The 20,278-nt window shown below is 33.8% G+C and overlaps 1 protein-coding gene across 3 annotated transcripts in view; it reads left to right on the top strand.

Moving 5' to 3' along the window:
- Positions 1-18,288, top strand: part of LOC141677371 (MAP3K epsilon protein kinase 1-like) — a 54,371-nt gene extending 36,083 nt beyond the window's left edge. The window contains exons 1-15 of one of the 3 annotated variants that reach the window (XM_074483275.1): positions 7,831-7,886; positions 8,290-8,424; positions 8,908-8,928; positions 9,482-9,555; positions 9,698-9,788; positions 9,857-9,940; positions 11,276-11,371; positions 13,190-13,321; positions 14,352-14,455; positions 14,811-14,916; positions 15,392-15,679; positions 16,472-16,644; positions 16,737-16,820; positions 17,143-17,234; positions 18,049-18,288. In XM_074483275.1, coding sequence (XP_074339376.1) covers positions 7,866-7,886; positions 8,290-8,424; positions 8,908-8,928; positions 9,482-9,555; positions 9,698-9,788; positions 9,857-9,940; positions 11,276-11,371; positions 13,190-13,321; positions 14,352-14,455; positions 14,811-14,916; positions 15,392-15,679; positions 16,472-16,546 — 1,227 coding nt within the window. In that variant the 5' untranslated portion in view covers positions 7,831-7,865 and the 3' untranslated portion in view covers positions 16,547-16,644; positions 16,737-16,820; positions 17,143-17,234; positions 18,049-18,288. Of the gene's footprint in view, positions 1-7,830; positions 7,887-8,058; positions 8,206-8,289; positions 8,425-8,907; positions 8,929-9,481; positions 9,556-9,697; positions 9,789-9,856; positions 9,941-11,275; positions 11,372-13,189; positions 13,322-14,351; positions 14,456-14,810; positions 14,917-15,391; positions 15,680-16,471; positions 16,645-16,736; positions 16,821-17,142; positions 17,235-18,048 lie in introns of those variants that run through there. The other 2 variants (XM_074483276.1, XM_074483269.1) reach the window with 2 other exon arrangements.
- Positions 18,289-20,278: the final 1,990 nt, after the last annotated feature.

Here is a 20,278-nt window from a genome sequence, read left to right as displayed (position 1 = left end):
ATCTTTTAAATTTTTTATAAGCTTTTTTAATATTTTATAAATAACAAAAATATCTAAAAAGTACTATTTTCAAATATCTATTCCACTTTTTTTTTTACAAAAGTCCCTAAACACCTCAACATAATAAAATGTATAAGAAAATCAAATATTCATATAAAGCGATAGAACGTGGAATGTACAAAGACTTAAATAACCAAAATATAAAATACTGATACTGATAACCAAAATACTGATAGGCAAAATGTGCCGCCTCAAATATCTGCCGATCGCACAGGCTCCACTCACTTGTATTGCACTATCTCAATTTGGCTTATATGCGAGACCCACCCTATTGACATTTCAAGAATGTCTTAGATAGAGATGCACAAGGGGCCTGATAGGCCGGACTTTTATTTGGGCCTAAAAAGCCCGGGATTTTTTCAAAATAATCTGGGCCAGGCTTTTCTGAAAATCGGGCCGGGCCGGATCTTTCACTAAAATATGCGGCATGTTTTAGGCCCGTGGGTCGGGCCAGGCCGGGTTTTATCCTGGGCTGTTTTAAAAAAAAAATTGTTGTCCATTACAATTTTAAAATTGAAACTTTATTTTTTTTATCGTAGGAACTTTAAAAATAATCTTATAAAATAATGTGTTGAGCTACAATTTAAAACCAGAATTACGAAAACTACAAAGGAAATTACAAGATTTGAATTACTATTTACAACTAAAAAATTAAGATACAAACTACAAGTGAAGATCAATGGTGAAAAAAGGTTCTCATAATAATTCTTGTATATTTTTCTCAGCCATGGACCAGACCAGAACCTTCAGCTGCAGAAGAACAAAAACATAATCATTAGCTTTAAATCAAAAATATTGTGACAACAAACTCCTTCCAGGGACACTAAATGAACCATAGCCTGTAAACTTATTAACCACAAAAGCATCATATTTGTTTCACTAAAATATCATATGCTTGAGGCAAAGTCAGTTTGAAACTAGACTTTAAATTTTTTAATAAAAGAAATAATATTCTTGCATTGAATTTCATGGAATAAACCATTACATAATTCCTACAAGCCAGCAATAGATATCAGCATCTAGAGTACTCAAAATTTCCACATTCATTTTGAATGCACCAAACAAAAACTAAAATGACATACAATCAAATATAAAGAAAATACTAGTAATTAGTAAAAACCAAAAATGCAATCAACCATGCCTTGCTTGAAAATCCTTCTTTATGTATATGTAAAATTTAGAGTCAGAGTATAGTTTTCTGAAAATAAAACTTTAAAAAAATGGCAGAGTCTGAGCATATTCTGTAACATCGTTTATTCTTCGCAATCAAGATTTGGTAGAGGAGGAACTGATTAAGGATATCAAGATGATCAGACGAGGCTCTTTCAAGAGCACTTCATCTTAGACATATCAGAAGTTTACCAAAAAAAGAGAGGAGACAACCCTAAGTTTAACAATAATATAAGTGGTGCAAATTAGTTGGGGAGTTGGCAACAAAACTGATGAAGTGGTGTCTGAGCTTTTACGACAGTGCATAAATGAAGGACAATCAATTGGGATATAAGTGAGAAACCAAAATTATTTCAAAAATGTATACCTGCCCTGTTAGATATAAGTGAGAAACCAAAATAATTTCTCAACCGTAAAGTGTACTGATTGGCCTCATAGTATATTGATAGACTCATAGTTGTCAACAATAATGCTTAGATGGGTTATATCATTATATAATACAAAAAAACAATTTTCGTAATAAAATTCTAGCACAACTGAACTACTATAACTAAATAAAAGGTATAATTTAATAAAAAAAAATTAGTACTATTAACGAGTTTAACAGATGGTGTTAGGAAATGAATAACACACAGGGGGTGAATGTGTTTTATTGTTTTTAGGCTTTTCTTGAATGTTTTTGGCTTGGTTGAACAAAGTAAATTTAATCTTGTAGAAATGTGTTACTGCAGGAATTTAAACATGCAAGAATAATGAACACAAATCTTTTTAAAACTCACTTAATTTTGTATTAAAATTAAAAATATTTTGCTACAAAATTTCTAGGCTCTTTGAAGTTAAAGAGCTTAGCTTCTCCTTGAGAGTGTTACAAGAAATTTTTATCTAAATTGTTACAACTGACTAAGGACCAGTGTTAAGTTTATAACTCAGTTAACTGCTGGTTTACATAATGTGTAATAAGACATGCTATTAGTTTTTCCAAACTGTCACTTGTCATTTCTATTTATAGAAAAACAGATCTTCCATTTCTGGCTTAGCATTTCTTTAGCATCCCGTGTTCACTTTAATCTTCCTTTGTCAGTTAATCTTTACCATTGATCTTTCACATTCTTCAAGCTGCTTTTGTAGACTTGTCAATCCAGCTGTTGGATTGTTTGTTGATTGTTTATCTTGGATATTGAACTGATCTGCAACCTTGTACTTTGAGATTATACATCGAGATCTCCAGTTTAGGTCTATAGAACACTTGACATCTCGATAAGTATATTGGCTTATCGAGATCTATAGTACTCTATATTTAGTTTGGCTTGTAGAGGTCTTCAGTTCTCTATAATAGAATTTTGGCTTGTCGAGATCTCTAGTCTTCACATCTTCACCTTGACGTATTAATAACTCTTAGTTCTCTAGTTTCTTCTTGACTTGTCGATTTTTCAGAGTTCTCTAGTCAAATTAACTTGTAGAAATCTCAGAGTCCTCTAATAAATTTTAACTTGTCGATATCTCTGAGTTCTCTAGTAAATTTTGACTTATCGATATCTTTGAGTTCTCTAGTGAAGAAATGACTTGTCGATATCTCCAATCTTCATGTCTTCATTTTGGCTTGTCGATATCTTTTTGAGTTCTCTAGTAGCTTTCCTGACTTCTTGATAAGCCATTCTGGAGTTCTCGAATGACTTCTCTATAACATTAAATCTGTGACTTATAGAGATCTTGACTTGGAGTATTTTTCTCCAAACAGATTTATTCAACTCCAAGCTTCTTCAAAATTCTTCCGAGGCATGATCTTCTTGATCTTCTTCCACATAGAATCCTTAGGCTTGATACTGTTTCAGGAAAAAGACTCCAGTCTGTTCCTTTGCATTTTTACAGACTTTAAGTGTTACAAGTACAAAATACAGACTAAGATAACAACACAACTTACTTAGGGTTGGCCCCAAGCTTAGCTGATTACCACAAATAACAGTTAATTAATCTCCTCCTTAGATCAGATGTCCATTTGGCTTGCTTCATACTTTAATCAGGGACATTAATGATATTATTATCTCCAGTGATCTTTGACATCATCACTTATATTTTACAGATGGGTCGTATGCTTTTCTTCTTTCTCCCAATTAATTTATTACCCTTGATTATAAACATATGTTGGACAAATTATTTGTCAGAGGTGAATGCTTCAGTATGACAGATTTATTAATACTAGTAAGTAGTAATGAGTGTATGAAGCAGACCTTGGACTGGTTGTTTATTTCTCACATGAACTGGAAATAAATTATGTACCAACACAACAGCCTAGGACGAATCTTCTTCATTTGTAGAATAAATTTCTTCCGAAGAGCTGTCTTCACTAGAAACAACGTATGTGTTCTATTTTCAGCAGCCAGGTAATCCTTATAGAAAATACAGATTTTAAAAGATTGCAGACTTAGATGGCTCCTTCTTTCATTTAAAATTATGCCACCCAAAGGAAAGGCATATTCCGAAGCTACTGTACTAGCTTGGGCAGTTAATATATCATGAACCATAATGGCCATAACAGGATAATGACAAGCTCTGGTTTTCCAAAATTCAAGTATATCTGACTGTTCACTCACAAAATCTGTCATTTTATATTTTGCCGATTCACTAGTTGAACTTATGGTTTTTGATTTCTTATGTGAAATAGCCAATTGCAGCGCAACATCCCTACTACTACTACTACCAGTTTTAACAGGAATATCACGTGGTTTTGCTCCATATAACGTTTCATAATGATCATAAAATGCATTTAGTATTTCCTTAAATTTTTGAATACTAGTAGTGTTTACATCATTGTTGATTCCTAAGTTGTTATTAATACACTCTATTAGACTTTCAACTCCATCAACTCCAATTTTGGGATTTAAAGTCGCGGCACGACAAAACATTTGTGGCATTTCTTGATAATATTTTGAAAACTTTTCACGCAGATTTAATAATAACATGCCCCTAGAACGAATCAGTATGCCATTTTACAAGAGTCAAAATAATCAAGTATTTTTTTTTAAAATTAAAGGAGTTGTAGGATAATAAACCTCGGAAAATCATTTTGTTGACTTGTAAAAACACTTAAGAATACTTATTAACTCTTCAATTCTTATCCAATCCGTGCTACTTACTTTAACCAGACCATACTTGGAATTATGAAATTCCATTAAAATAACTCTTTGTTTAAATGCACGTTTTAACATTTTATGAGTCGAGTTCCATCGAATAGGCATGTCAACATCTGGTTTTAAGTATTTAATCCCTTGAGCACGCATAAATTTACTAAAATCTTGTCTTCCCCTATTATTTCCATAACAATATAATACTAATAGCCTAATTTTAGAAGCAACATATAAAACCATTTTAAGCCCATCTTGAACAACCCAATTTAGAACATGGCATGCACATCTACTATGAAAAATTCACCTTTATAAAGGGATCTAAATCTATTTTCAACTTGTCAATAGCCGAATCATTATTACTATCATTATCAAATAAATACTCATAATCTTATCTTTTATTTTAAATTCTCTGAGATACGACATTATCAATTGATAAATATATTGACTAGTATAGGGAAGTTCAAACAATTCAAAACAAACTATCCGTTTAAACATTTCCCATGTTAAGAGATCAATCCAATGTCATGTGATACTTATAAAAGACAACCCTAAATTCTGACCAACAGTCCAAGCATCAGATGTAAGACTGACCTTTTCTTCGAAATTGCTCAAGTACTTGAATAAAGCTCTTTTTGCCTTGGAATAGTTTTTTATTGCATCGCGACGAATGGTACTTCTGCTGACCTTTTCATAACATGTTTGAAAAGCCCGATGAATGTACCTCGTTGTATCATCATTGTCGAACGAATTGAAGGGCCATTCTCGAGAAATAACACATTTCATTTGCATCTCTCTTTGTAACGTCTGATCAAAACTCCAGGTTCGACCTGTTTTATCAATTCTTACTTGAGTAAACTCAGGATTTTGTTTCGACTCGCATTTTGGATGATGTCGAGAGTGTTGAATTTCCATTGGGACCAAATAGCTTTCCACAAAGTCGATGTCTTGCCTTTTGAGTTCCATCAGGCAGTTGCATCAGATCATAGTAATCCCAACATTTTGCTTTGGAAAGCACTGTACAAGTTGAAGCTGTTGTCGAAACTGAAGTTGCACCTATCTGGTTAGTCATTTGGTGACTTGAAGAGGCCATATCAGAGAACAAATGAAGAACAAACAACAAATTTTAAGTAATTATAAGTAAATTAAACAAGCAGCAGGCATGTTGTTTGCAAATTGTAATTATAAGTAACTAGTTGTATGTAAATTTATAACCCATGTTAAAAGTAAGCAACAACTATAAACGAATCAAACGACTATAAACAAATCAAACAGTTATATCTAACAAAGTAACGACAAACAGCTGACAGAAAAATGACAAAGCAACGACTATAACCAACAGATGAGAAAAGAGAATTAATAATAATTAGGGATTAGGGATTTATACCTTGGCAGTTGGTACCTAAATTAGGGGCAGGTAGTCATGTCGTGGATAGAACATTGGGGATTGTGTTTTTGGGGGAATACATAAGGGGATATTTTTTATGTATTAAAAATAAAGCAAGCAACCCTGTATTCTTGACTTACGCAGATCGGGCTATCAAATAGATTTAGTCCGGGCCCAAATCGGGTTTTAACCGATTTTCTAATTTATCCAGGCTTTTATCCGGCCTAATTAGGGCTTTATCCAGATTTTTAATTATCCGGACTTTCGAAAAATCGGATTTTTATCCGTGCTTTTCGGACTGGGCCAGATTTTAGTAAGAAAAGGAGGCCTGTTTATGGCCCGTTGGCCAGGTCAGGCTTTTTCTTGGGCCAACCTTTTTGGATTTTTTTCCGAATCTAATCGGATTTCAGGATTCAGATTTTTTGAACATCTCTACTTAGAATAACCACACTATTGTTTTTTCGTGTATTCAGTGAAAGATAGTAAATAAATTATTAGAAAACCAACTTGGCCCTACACAAACAACGTATACCAACCTAATATTATGCTAATGCGAATACAAGACCACGCAAATTAATTATGCGTATACTTTGCACTTCAAATTTCTAAACTATATTTATTTAAATATTAATTAAAGATTGGGTAGGCTATACACATTAAACAAATGTGTATACATTCAATAAATGAATAATCCCATTAAATGCCTATTTTTTCCATTAAATGCATATTTTTTCCGGGGCCCAATATAATGGCGATAATATATTTCAAATTTGATAAATGAATAATCTCGTTAAATGAATAAAATCTTCTATACCAAACATATCTATTTATCGAGATTTAGATGTACCAACCTTATCACTCTATCTTCTTTAAAAACAATAGCAAAGAAAATCAAAAAAGAATACAAATATACTAAAAAAAGAGGGGAGGGTGGGAGAGAGGTAGATAGAGAGGGGGGCGAGAGAGATATAGAGAGAGACTTACATGAAACCAAAACATATACAATTAAAGCACCAAAAATATTACATACAAGTAAGAAATACAATTCAAAAAATCATATTCACATGAGAGAGAGAGAGCGAGAGAGGGAGAGAGTTACCTGAAACCAAAACATATGCAATTAAAGCACGAAAAACATTACATACAATTAAGACATAGTACAATTCAAAATATCATGTTCACAAAATTCAAAATCAAGCATAAAAATGAACAAGTACTCAACAGTGTGTGTGAGAGAGAGAAGAAGATGTGAAAATGAAGCACAAATAATGAAAAACCTTACATGAAATGAACACAAATACATTAAAACTTGCTACTACATAACAATAAATTCAAAAATCATGTTAACAAAAACAAAAAAGAAGCCAAAAGAAATGCAAAATTCTTACATATTTGTTATCGATAATAGTCTTTGGTTTCTGAGACGCCAACAGGCGAGGCATCTTCCCTGAAATCGTAAATAAATTGTCGCCGATGATCGGAAAGTTTGAAACTCCGTTGACTTATAGAAAAGAAGGAGCACGAGTGTAATTAGTGGGGTCGAATGAAAAAGAGGACATAAACAGTACAAAGACAAAGACACCAAAAAAGTACAAAGACGTTACATTAAACCAAACAGTCCACGTTTGTCAATATCTAGTCCTTCATGTCCTCTTTTTCATTCGACCCCACTAATTACACTTGTGCTCCTTCTTTTCTATAACTCAACGAAGTTTCAAACTTTCCGATCACCGGCGACAATTTATTTACGATTTCAGGAAAGATGCCTCGCCTGTTAGCGTCTCAGAAACCAAAGACTGTTATCGATAACAGATATGTAAGAATTTTGCATTTCTTTTGGCTTCTTTTTTGTTTTTGTTAACATGATTTTTGAATTTATTGTTATGTAGTATTAAGTTTTAATATATTTGTTGGGCAGTATATGAGAAATTATGTCTCTAATAGCTTCTACATCATCATTTTTAAGCTTTATTATGCTATATACCTTTTGTAGGTGGTTCAGCTTCAGAATTAATAATTTTAATGTTTTATTAACTGATGTAGTTTATCTTGAACTTTTAAGAAAATGGTTGATGTAAGTGCAATGTTATTGATTTTTTGTGCTCCTTATGTAGTAGCAAGTTTTAATGTATTTGTGTTCATTTCATGTAAGGTTTTTCTTTGTGCTTCATTTTCGTATCTTCCTCTCTCGCCCACACACACACACTGTTGAGTACTTGTTCATTTTTATGCTTGATTTTGAATTTTGTGAACATGATATTTTGAATTGTACTATGTCTTAATTGTATGAATTTTTTCGTGCTTTAATTGTATATGTTTTGGTTTCATATAACTCTCTCCCTTTCTCTCTCTCTCCCTCCCCCCTCTCTCCCTCCCTCTCTCTCTCCCTCGCTCTCTCTCTACCTCTCTCCCTCCCTCCTCTCTCCCCCTCCCCCTCCCCGAGTTCTCTATTAATAAAAAACAGAGGTCTAGCTTTAATTGTATACGAATTATGTTAATTAAATCTCATTGAATTCAGTTCTGATCATTAAATGTGCATTTCTATTTTAGATGCTTGGTGATGAGATTGGAAGAGGAGCTCATGGTATAGTTTACAAAGGTTTGAATTTGGAGAATGGAGAATTTGTTGCAATCAAGCAAGTTTCTTTGGAGAATATCAAGGATGAAGATCTTAAAAATATAATGGTACGATTTTTCTTCTACATCTATAAATTTACTTTCCCCCTTACCTACCTTTACATATTGTATGTTGCAATCAATATTAACTTTGAGTATTGGTGTTCCTTGCGTTTTACATAATTTTCCGGCTTTATACTTAACTGTGCAACAAATGACTGAAAATTCTATTGCAATTGGGTCAGTCTTAGGCAGTATATGAGAAATTATGTCTCTAATAGCTTCTACATCATCATTTTTAAGCTTTATTATGCTATATACCTTTTGTGGTTCAGCTTCAGAATTATTAATTTTAATGTTTTATTAACTGATGTAGTTTATCTTGAACTTTTAAGAAAATGGTTCATGTAAGTGCAATGTTATTGATTTTTTGTGCTCCTTATTTGTTGTTTCAACACACTTCTATAGTTTTATATTCTTCCCATAAAGTTAAGCTGACTTTATGTATCTTTATGGGTTATTATGCCACTGGTTGAATACGTGAATGCTAAGCAAGAAATTGATTTGCTCAAGGTAATTTTATTCCCTTCTAATATATCCACTCGTATAATTATGATTTACACTTGCAAATACTTATTTTATATACATATTGGAATCTGGCTAGTTCTCATGTTCCATCTATCGACCAGAGCTTCTGCCTATACATTTCTGATGAATCATATCACTTTAAGATTTATTCATTTTTGAAGTACCTGTTTGATTGGCTTAGGCAAACTCCTTTCCACTCCACATTAGTTCTAAAAATTGAAAATTTTGATCAAGAGATCCAAGCTCGGACTACACAATTGGCGCTGGTCTATAGTACTCCCATCCTCCCTCCCCCCACCCCAAAGGAAAAAGTTTCAAAATTCTCACTTTTTTTTTGTCAAGTAAATTCTCACAATTTATTCAGAACACAAATGCAAATTATTGCCCAAACGATGGGTACTCGTGATTCACTCTTCCTCTAACACCTTAAGGTCTTAGACCGACTGGTTAATTAATTGTTTTATATTCGAGGTTTGAATTATTACCTATCATTTATATGTGCACTGATCTTTCTCCTTTTCTTTTTCATTTTTTACAGAACCTTAATCACAAAAATATCGTGAAATATCTTGGATCTTCCAAGACAACGAGTCATCTCCACATATTTCTCGAGTAAGGATGCTAAAACGATCTATTTATTGAATCTTTGTAATGGTTTAGTACTTTAAACTCGACAACTAGGAATTCTAACACATTGTTTCGTTTTAAAGTGCACTTCTTCCTTGACTTTATCAATATCTATGGTTTTGCAAAGGTACGTGGAAAATGGTTCTTTGGCAAACATCATTAAGCCGGCGAATTTTGGCCCATTTCCAGAATCTCTTGTTGCCGTGTACATTACTCAGGTTTGTCATGCCTCTTCGTCCCCATTTTCATTCCAAGTCTTGTTTTGACATCCGGCGGTTGTGACCAGGTTTTGGAGGGTCTAGTTTACCTGCATGAACAAGGCGTGATTCATCGGGATATTAAGGGTGCAAATATATTGACAACCAAAGAGGTAATTGTATTTTAGTTTTGAAAAATTAGCTGTCATTTTAAACTTCTACATTTCAGTGCAAGTGTTCCTTCTAATATGATTGCTCTTGTGCAAGCGAGTCCTTTGATTCTTCGTCTCATTTGTTCTATGTTATCTGCTTTCTAAGTACTCTTACAAATGTATATGCTTTTCTGTACACGTTTCTTGTTTGTTGTTCTGCACTACCATCATATAGTGTAATTTTCCAATTTTTCTTAATAGGCGAAAACTCTCGTTATTATGTTTTGGCCTTTGTTGATAAGTTCGTATGTTTGTATAGAAGGGAAAAAATATATTACATTATACATTTTCCCGAGGTAAAGAGAACTAGTGTATAAATTATTGGCCAATTAATATTTCATATACGCTCTTCCCTAGAAGGCTAGATTCTTTGTTCATTTTCCTTTTCTAGACAATAAGTTATAATGATATTAATCACATTTAAACAAATTTAACACCTCACTCTTCTTTAGTAAATTCTATGCAATGTTCTTCCACACTATCACATCCCTACTCCTACTCTCGGGGGGATAATTTAAGGAGTAATTTTTATCATTAAATCTATCACTCAAGCGCATGCTCATCTCCTAGCCAACTCAAATAAAACCCTCATACTCATACATCAAAATCACAGGCCCCCAAAACATATCCTTTACATGTTTTCAGATTATTATTTCTCTAAACTACTTTTCATGGCTCAAATATTTTTTGATTGGTAAGAGTTTTATATCTCCCATCTATAGTTTCCTAATATATCTTTAGCTTCTTGTCAATTGGATTTAAAACAGATGGTGATATCTTGTATAAGATGCATAGAGTTGTTTAATTATATTTTCCGTTGAGACATATTCAGACATTTCCTTCTCAATATATGTTAGTAAGCAGTATTACATCCAATCCATTGCCATTTGATTGCACAATGAACTCTTTACAATCTTTGACTAAAAAGTTTCTTTGAGAGATTCGGTGTGAGATAAAATAAGTATAGTTAGGTAGATATTTAAACTACTATACTATCATATACATGTAATTATGTAAATGATCTATACTTGCTAAATTAGTTTTGTTTTTATTTGGGGGTACATTCCCTCGGAGGCCATACTGTATCCGTACTCAGTGATAACTGTTATACACACCTATGAGTACATGCCATACATAATCTCTTTAACTCTCCTTTTGATATCATATCTATATGCTAGCTTCTTTATTGTTTCGCTAAGTCCCGTAGCAGGTTTCACATAATGTTTCATTTTGTAACGCAAGTACCTCTCTTTTGATCCTTGTTTTTGGGTTACTTACAATATATATGCTTTTCAGGGCCTTGTGAAACTTGCAGATTTTGGTGTTGCTACAAAGTTAACTGATACAAATAGTAACGAATCTGCCGGGACAGCATATTTGATGGTCCCTGAGGTACTTTTTTTATGATAGGGATGAAGGTGCCAGAGTTGGTAGTTTCATCACTAGTCATTACTATAAACAATAGTAGAATCTTTGACATTGTAATTTTTTTATTGCTCTGCATTTTTTTATCACAAACACGTGTTCAATAGATTTGGAATAATACCTCTAATTTATTTAATAGATGATACAATTATTGTGCTTCCACAAATTGATGTCAATGTCTTTTAATAGATGTATCATAATGGATCGTGTATTTCACAAACATCTGATTATTCATCAATATATGAGTAATTTAGTGGTGTTTACTGTTTACATTTTAGTAATGCATATTGATCTATTTTTAAATCAAAGGTTTAGAATGCAAATGTCACATGTCAGTGTATATTTATTTGTAAAAATATATGAAGGTGTTTAGTCAAGAAGGAAATAATTCTGAACGACTTACAATAATATATTGCATTATACATTCATAAGTACTAAAAGTCATGAGCATAGTTATCACGAAGACGACTACTCTGAAGGTACTTCAGCATTGAGGACTTTTAAGCTCGACGTAGTGCTGTGATAACCGCGATTATTGTGAAACATCGTCCACTCAAACCATTGATAATACACAAGAAGCAGATGGAAATGAACATGATATTGCGATTAGTTACTTTGCTTGATTTTCATCATCACTTATTTTTTTTTCATTTTCTGGGATGTGTTTGATATTGCTAAATTTGATATTTGGATGTTATTATGTAATAGTCGTGCTTTATTTGACCTTACTATTCTTTTACTTCTGATTAAAAATATGAAATTGATGTGTTTTGTTAAGTTACCTGTATAACTATTTAATATATGTGTAAAGAATGACTTGTCGACTTTTTACTACTAGTCGGTTAAGCATCCCTGGCTCAAAAGACGGCTGATACAATTATACGAATGCATATGATTTGACAGCAATCAATACTATTGTATGGAATAGAAGTAAGATGGTTTGCTTGACAAAGTGGCGGGGAGATATTGGATTATGGGACAAAAATTCTTGTTGGCGAAATTGTTATTGACATATGTCAAGTGACGATTTCGGTATAATATTTGGAGAAAAAATCAACTTATTACTTAAATTCATCTTATTGTATATGGATTGAAATAATGTTGTTCTAGCAAGTTACAGCTTCGTATGTGTTTGGTATTTGTTTTTCTTATTTACCTACTTACATATATATGATTTATTAAAACAACATATAATCTTTTTTGCGGATATCTTATACTCGACAGCAGATCAATAATTATGACCCAATATTTCTTCTGATTCCGCGATTTGAACCTGGGTGCCAGCCTTGCATAATTGTGTTTGTTTCTCAGACTTGACCAAGAGACCAGGCATGCATAATGAGGCAAACCTGTCCAAGGGCTTGTTATTTGCCCATGTATAGTTTTTAATAAAAACAAAAAATTGGCATTCCTGCTCTCGAAATGAACCATACATCATACTCATATGTGTCAACACAAATTCTCTTGGTTGTTTGTTATGATTGTTCAACCCGAATTTTCTGAAATGCTGCTTAGAAGTATTGCCGAATTCTGAATTTCTTGAGTTACCTTGATTGTCTATTAGAGCAATATTCCCTGCTTCACAGATTAATACATCAAGTGGGTATAGTATCATTGACAGCATGTCTTGTGATCAATCAAGGCCATATCCCTGCATTCCATATTTGCATACTTTTAATGCGGAAGTGTTCAATATATTTATATGAATTACAGCATTGAATGTGCATTTAAGTCCTTTTTGTGGTAAGTGTATTGCAGTCCTTTTATTTAGTTATGCTTGTGTAGGTGATCAACATGTCTGGAGTTTGTGCGGCATCTGATATATGGAGTGTTGGATGCACTGTGATTGAGCTGCTCACAGGTTTACCTCCATATTATGATCTCGGGCCCTGGACAGCTCTTTGGCAGATTGTGCAGGTTAGTTTTAAAAATTGTCATGGTGTTTTTTTGTAATGAGCTACCGTGAATTTAGTTTTATTTGAACATCATAGATTTATGCTACGATTTTTATTTTTTTAAATTTTTTGACATGTGACGCATACCTAATCTGCGCAACATGATGTAGCAGTGTGTATTATTTTTCTTTCTCTTTTTTTTTTGAAAAAACTGTAACGCATTCCAGTAGAGCGTTACAACAGGAATGACTATTTTAAGTAGTGATCTTGCCTATCATGCAGGTTTAACATTTGCATCATGATTGTTTTGTTTTGCTATTACCTGTCACGCACATCTCTGTGTAAACATATTTACATTCTTGAATTATCTGCTGCTGTGATGAGCCATATCTAAATTTTTTATTCTAAAACAATACTTTTTGGCTGTTCTAAAACAATACCAGTTTGCATTTAACACTTGGTCGCCGTGGCTTAGATTGAATTTTCAATTCAAGCCTTTCTGTTAGCCCCATATTCAATATTGATGTTGATTAAGTTGAGTGCGAAACTCAGGAATTTGGGGATATGATTACTTTTAGAGGTAAGAGAGACCAGTCAGAAAAAATATTTGGATTTGTAACGTAGATGAATAGATAGATTGTTTGAAATGGAGTCGGATGCATCCTCTTAAGACGAGAGAACTGTGTTAAGTCATCGGGATGATGGTGGTTAAACCTATCAAGATTACAGAGAATTAAATATTTGTAGCTGATTTTTCGATTATTGATCATGTGATAGCTGATTTAGGATCTAAATTATCGCATTATTAGTCAAGATCTATTCATCTTGTTAGTTCAGAAATGGTTTCTGAATGTACAATTGAATCTGCATAATGTTGACTGTGCGAACTTAGGCTTGAATTATGTTCTGCCTAATATATTTTACTATTGCGAAATGAATACAGCTTAGTTAACCATGTTATCCTGTCTTAGATCCAGTTGTGAATATAATGTAACCCATCTAATATCTACAAATCCTTATTACTTGTATTCACTTCAGTACTTACTTTTCAGGATTACAGGCAGAGGCTGGATGCCAAGACTCTGCTTTCCCACCCTTGGATTCAAAGATCCAGGCGTATTGTACACTCTCCCCTTCGTGACAGTGAAACATCAAGGTAGGCAACTTGATTTCCACTTTTCCGCTTCATCCATTTTCCCCATAAAAGCTACAAACACTCTGGAGGTTTACATTTTGCATTTTCACTTGCGCTTTCTATTCATATTTTAGGAGTTAGCTTGTAATTATGGAACAATTTTGTGTTTTTCCTGTTTTTTTTTTATTTAAGGATTTGGTTTGATTGTCTAAAGGTTACACTGTACACTTTCTTGCTTATATATATAATCATTATGACGGCATATGTGAAAACTGATGAATACACTTTCGGAGACTGAACTTCTATAAAGCTTTGCAGATTGTAGCTAGTTTGCATTATTATAATTGAGTTAATGTCTGATTACTTATTATTTTAGTGAGCAAGCTTTACTTTCTAAAAGAAGCTTATGTTCTGAGGATGCTGAGACATCGAGTGGAGACGATCAGAACTCTGTTGACAATCTCCATGCCAAGAAAGCCGAGGTGAGTGCTAGTGTTTTTTTCCAGTATTATCATACATGTCATTAGTTTTGCCAGTTTACACAGTTAAGATTCTGATTTTTCATTAAGAATCCCATGAGCTCACCCAAAATATCGATATCATGTATGAAATTGTAATGACAAGCTGAGGATATGCATGCTTAGTGTATTGAATTATGAAGTACTGACACCACCGACGGCTATGCAACTTAATAACCCCTTGCCAACAAGATACTTAAACTAGATACACGAAACCTTTGCTGCCTGTTGTGTTCGGAACATCTAGAAAGTGAGAGTGTATTTCAATTCTTTAATAACTTGATTCTTGCCGTAGCTTAGCAATCACACACTCTCAGTTTGATGATAGAAGCATTATGATGAAGCAGCTGCGATGTGTGTTATATTTTTCAGAACTGTTTTGTGCCTTTTGTAGTAGATCTAATATATCTCTATTGATGTCTTTCATGTAAAATTCCAGGACTCTGAAACAGAATTTCTTAAAGTTGATACTGCTGATGCGGACAAGGATGCTGAACATAATCCTCTTAGGTGTATATTCGGTGATCCTGAGACATCTTCAGAGCTTCACCAGGTCTCTCACTTGACCGACCAGGATAAAGTGTTGGTTAATGATGAAACTGGTTCTCCTACTTTTAGCAGCAAAAGCATCATTTCAAGAAAAGTTTGTGTAGAAGAAAGCTCTAATCATGCTGAAAACGGTTCATCTAGTGCGACATCGAAAAGCCAAGAGTATAGCCCTCCAAAGGTGAATTTATTTATTGTGTTATTTTCTTTTTAGAACATCTCTGAAGTCAACAAGCATATCACAGAGACACGAACTACATACATAGTGTAAGCCTTCTAATATACGGAAGAGTTTGGTTTACCAGATCATCTATTCATGTTTTGTCAACATCTGTTGTTGGTACAATTCAACTGTGTAAAGATAGAAAATATACTAATCATAAAGAAGAGTCATGTCAAAACTTCTTTAATTACAGTGATTCGTAGGATTTCAGAAATTGATTTAAATATCGAAGATCCATTTATGTTCTGGTTATCCAGATTCCAGGGTAATTAATATAAATTGCCTCATCTATAGGTAGTCTTCATTTTCTGCATAACCCTATGTCTATTTCATAAAAATGTCATTTGAGCTTGGTGGACTTGATTTTTGAGCAGAAATCAAGCACACCAATAGCTCAGCATAATTTGGAATTTACTCTAGTTTAGGCGGATCTGCACATAATCAGATTCTCCTCATAAAAAAGCAATGAACTCTACATTAGTGATGAAATTGATCATATGCCCATAGAGGAATATGCATTTGTATTATAACAACACATGTTTTTTATATGGGCCTACATACCTTTTCTGCAACATTCTTTATGTAAGACTGCACTGTATCATAAAAATAATTCGTCTGTTGAATGTATACAAGATTAAATGCTATAAGTTGTCTGTCCGGACAATATTAGCATTTGACAACTACTACCAATAGAAAGAGAAAAAAAAAATTATTTTTTTGAGCTAAATTGTAATTTCTCTGTATATCTAGGGGGTTGAATATAGCAGATTAATTTCGTCTCTGAGGCCAGATGAACCAGTGCTTGTTTCTGCTTGCCAAAAATAACAGCTTTCTTTCACCAAAGTCCTGAGCAAAGGCTTGGTTTCCTTACCCAGCATGGTTTTGTTCCTCTAGTGGAGCTACTGGAGGTTCCAAACATTCGTGTATGTCATTCTATAAGGCTTTGCAACTATAATTTTTGAACCTAGCTATCCTCGTACATTGGCAGCTATCATAATAATCTTTTTTCTAACAGGTCATATGCTCGGTGCTTCAAGTTTTAAATGAGATTACCAGGGATAGCACTGAAATTCAGGAAAGCGCTTGTCTAGCAGGCCTGGTAAGTCGTGTGCAATATTTCTGCTCTCAGGCTCAACATTCTGAAAAGTGACATGAGATTCAGTGTTCTGAGTTGGGTTCTTCTGTACGTGGTTCATGATGAGTTAACAGTCTGGAATTGCACCATGTAGTTAACTCTACAAAATTGGTGCACACACACAAGAATCTGTAGTCCACCAGTGTGACACCTTTTCTGGAATACAAAAATTTGAACATGAATGAGTAGCGAAAGTCTGTCTCATTAGTTTATAGCTCTTTATTTTGACACTCCTTATAGTTTGTATAATTGTTTATCGGATAACAGTATTACTATTTCATTGCAGATTCCAACAGTCATGGGCTTTGCTGTACCTGACCGCCCTCATGAAATTCGTATGGAAGCAGCAAAATTCCTGCATCAGTTTTGTCACTCAAGGTATATGGTTTTTTGCTCTTAATCCCTGTGGCATAATTATATTTATCTAAGTAATAAGAATAAGAATTGACTCCTGCTTTATACAGCCGCATGACTTTGCATATGTTTATTGCTTGCCGTGGTATTACCATTCTTGTGAGCTTTCTTGAGGCTGACTATAAAAACCACAGGTTCGTGCTTGATGTGAATCATTTACACTCTGATATGCCATATGTTTCTTTCGATTCATTGTTTTATTTTGTTCTAGAAATTACAGAGGATGTAAACATTGTTACGTTCTTTCATTGTTTTTATTCTTGAAACTTGAATATATAGATATAAACTATTAATGACATTGTAGATTCTCCTGAATTAAACGTGGAGCAATCTCCGCACACAAAAATATTGAAGAATCCAAAGAAAGTAACAAGAATGTTACTTCTAATCAGTGGCAAAGGACCCAGTAACTCAGCATAAGCAAATTGTGATAGTTGAATAAATTTAGTGTCAGCTGTTTCTGAAAAGTTTGAGATTACAAGAGTTAATTAAACTTGCAATTTCATATGAGAAAGGGAAATATTCAAGTCGAATACAGTTATATAATCTTTCATAACTCATGTGCCTGGATTAGCAAAAGTTTTTGTGTTGTATATATTAGCTGGTATGATGTATTGGGCCTTTTTCCCAGTTTCTATGTCAAGTCATCTTTTACAAATTTTTACATGACTTCCACTTATCAGATGCATCTTGAAAGTTCTTTAGCAGATCAAACTCCTCGTACATGCTTTTACCTGTAATTGTTTGTGTTTATAATTCAAGAATTAATGACATGCAGGGAAATGGTTCATCTTGCAATTGACGGATTGTGGCAAATATTTAAGCTTCAGTGGTCGAGCTCTAGGAATGATCTTTTCCGTATAGCTGCAAAAACTGGAATATTACTTAGGCTTATCAGCACTCTGTATAGTTTGAATGAGACAACTCAACTAGCTGCCATTTCTACTGGAGGTGGGTTACTCTATGATGCTGTAGTTTTCCAACAAATGTCTAGTGATCCTGAAATTTTTTGGTCCGAGTCAATGGTTTCTAGACTAAATTCTCTTAATTATCGCAATGTTAAACACTGTTTAACGACCAAAAATATATTGCTCTCTGTAACTACCTTTTTCAATTATATTATGTGCAGACAATTTCGAGAACACTTGTTTATAATAAAAAAAGAAAAAAGGATAATATTAGCACAATATCAGTCTCCTATTACCAAAATAACGCTTTTTTGTTTGTTTGGCCATTAATACCCGACTGATACCTCGTTTCAAAATGCGTATTAGGTATTTGAAAGAACCCCACAAATCCCTGGCCTTTTCAACAATACAAATCCTGGTCTTTTCAACGATGAAGAGATCACGGCGGTGAATAAAATTGTATATATGTATGTATATGCGATCTGATGTATATAACGTAAAGAGAGAAACTGAGTTGGATCGGAGAAAAGGTAGGATTCAGGAGAGAGAGAGTTGTGGTGATGGTGTAATGATTTACGCTTCCGGCTAACGATCTACGGAGGTGAGTTGATGTTGCGGCATCGATGTATATATTACTTAATTATTTGTATGTATAATACTCATATATGAAATGCGTAATCGCTATTACTCTAATCAAGACCACGTATTACTTTCCTATTAATATATTAAATGCATATCATGTTTCCTTCTACGAAATGCGTATATGTAATACTCCTCCCAATACGTAACAAGCGGGTAAATATGGCCTCCTTTCTAAAATAAGGTATTTTTGTCAGTTTGACTTGATTAATCGGTATTATTGGCCTTTTCCCAAAACATGACTTAATATTCAATTTCCTAGACAATAGAAGAATGTCAAGTCTCCACAAATTATATTTACGTTCCTGATACCTCTCAAACATTTATCATTAAGTTTTGAGACCCATAGGTCAACCCGAATATAGAAGAATGAACCTTTCAAGTAAGGAAAAAAAAAGAGCCAGAATAGTCGCAGAAGCGATTTGTTTTATATATTATATTGTTCTCCTCTCCCAAGATTAAGCATTTGACAACTACTCCCAGTAGAAAGAGAAAAAATTATTTTTTTGAGCGAAATGGTAATTTCTCTGTATATCCAAGGGTTGAATATAACAGATTAATTTCGTCTCTGAGGTCAAATGAATGAGAAGACGTGTTTGTTTCTGCTTGACGACAGCTTTCTTTCACCAAAATCCTGAGCAAAGACTTGGTTTCCTTACCCAACATGGTTTTGTTCCTTTGGTGCTCACTCGAAGAAACTTGGATGACTCCTATATGAGAGTACTTGAAGAACGGGACATTTCCAAAGGATAAGATGGCAACCAGACGACTCCGATATAAAGCAGTACGATGTGTGGAATATGAACCGAGTTATACAAAAACGTTTTATTCAACCTTTATTGAAGTGCATCGCAGGAGAAGGTTGTCGTAATATTCTGAAAAAAGTACATGAAGGAATCTGCGACAATCATTCGGGCGGAGGATCACTTGCGGCAAAGGTGTTACGTCAGGGTTACTTTTGACCAATTTTGCGGAAAGATTCATTTAAATTAGTTAAAGCATGTGATAAATGTCAAAGATTCGCAAACTTCTCCAACATACCGGTAACTAAACTAACCACTATGGCAAGCCCTTGGCCATTTACCATGTGGGGGATTGACTTGATGGGGAAGCTCCTCAAAGTTAAAAAGGGTGTCAAGTACGCGATTGTGGCTGTGGATTACTTTATCAAGTGAGCAGATACGGTGCCCTTGACGACTATTACGACAAAGAAGATAATAGATTTCGTCTTCAATTTTATAATATGTCGATTTGGGATTCAATATAAGTAAGTCTCCGGCAATGCAAAGCAGTTCGACAACAAAGAATTGAAAATTTAAAGATATAAAAAAAAAATCCGCAATATATCATCCCCAAAGCAACGGACAGACGGAAGCTATCAATAAAATCATCAAACACACACTGAAGACTAAGTTAGAAGATTGTAAGGGAGATTGGCCAGAGGAGCTTCCAAAGGTGTTG

The sequence above is a fragment of the Apium graveolens genome, chromosome 8 (assembly GCF_009905375.1).
Source record: "Apium graveolens cultivar Ventura chromosome 8, ASM990537v1, whole genome shotgun sequence".
NCBI classification, from domain to species: Eukaryota; Viridiplantae; Streptophyta; class Magnoliopsida; order Apiales; family Apiaceae; genus Apium; species Apium graveolens.
This window is presented reverse-complemented; position numbering and strand designations above follow the sequence as displayed.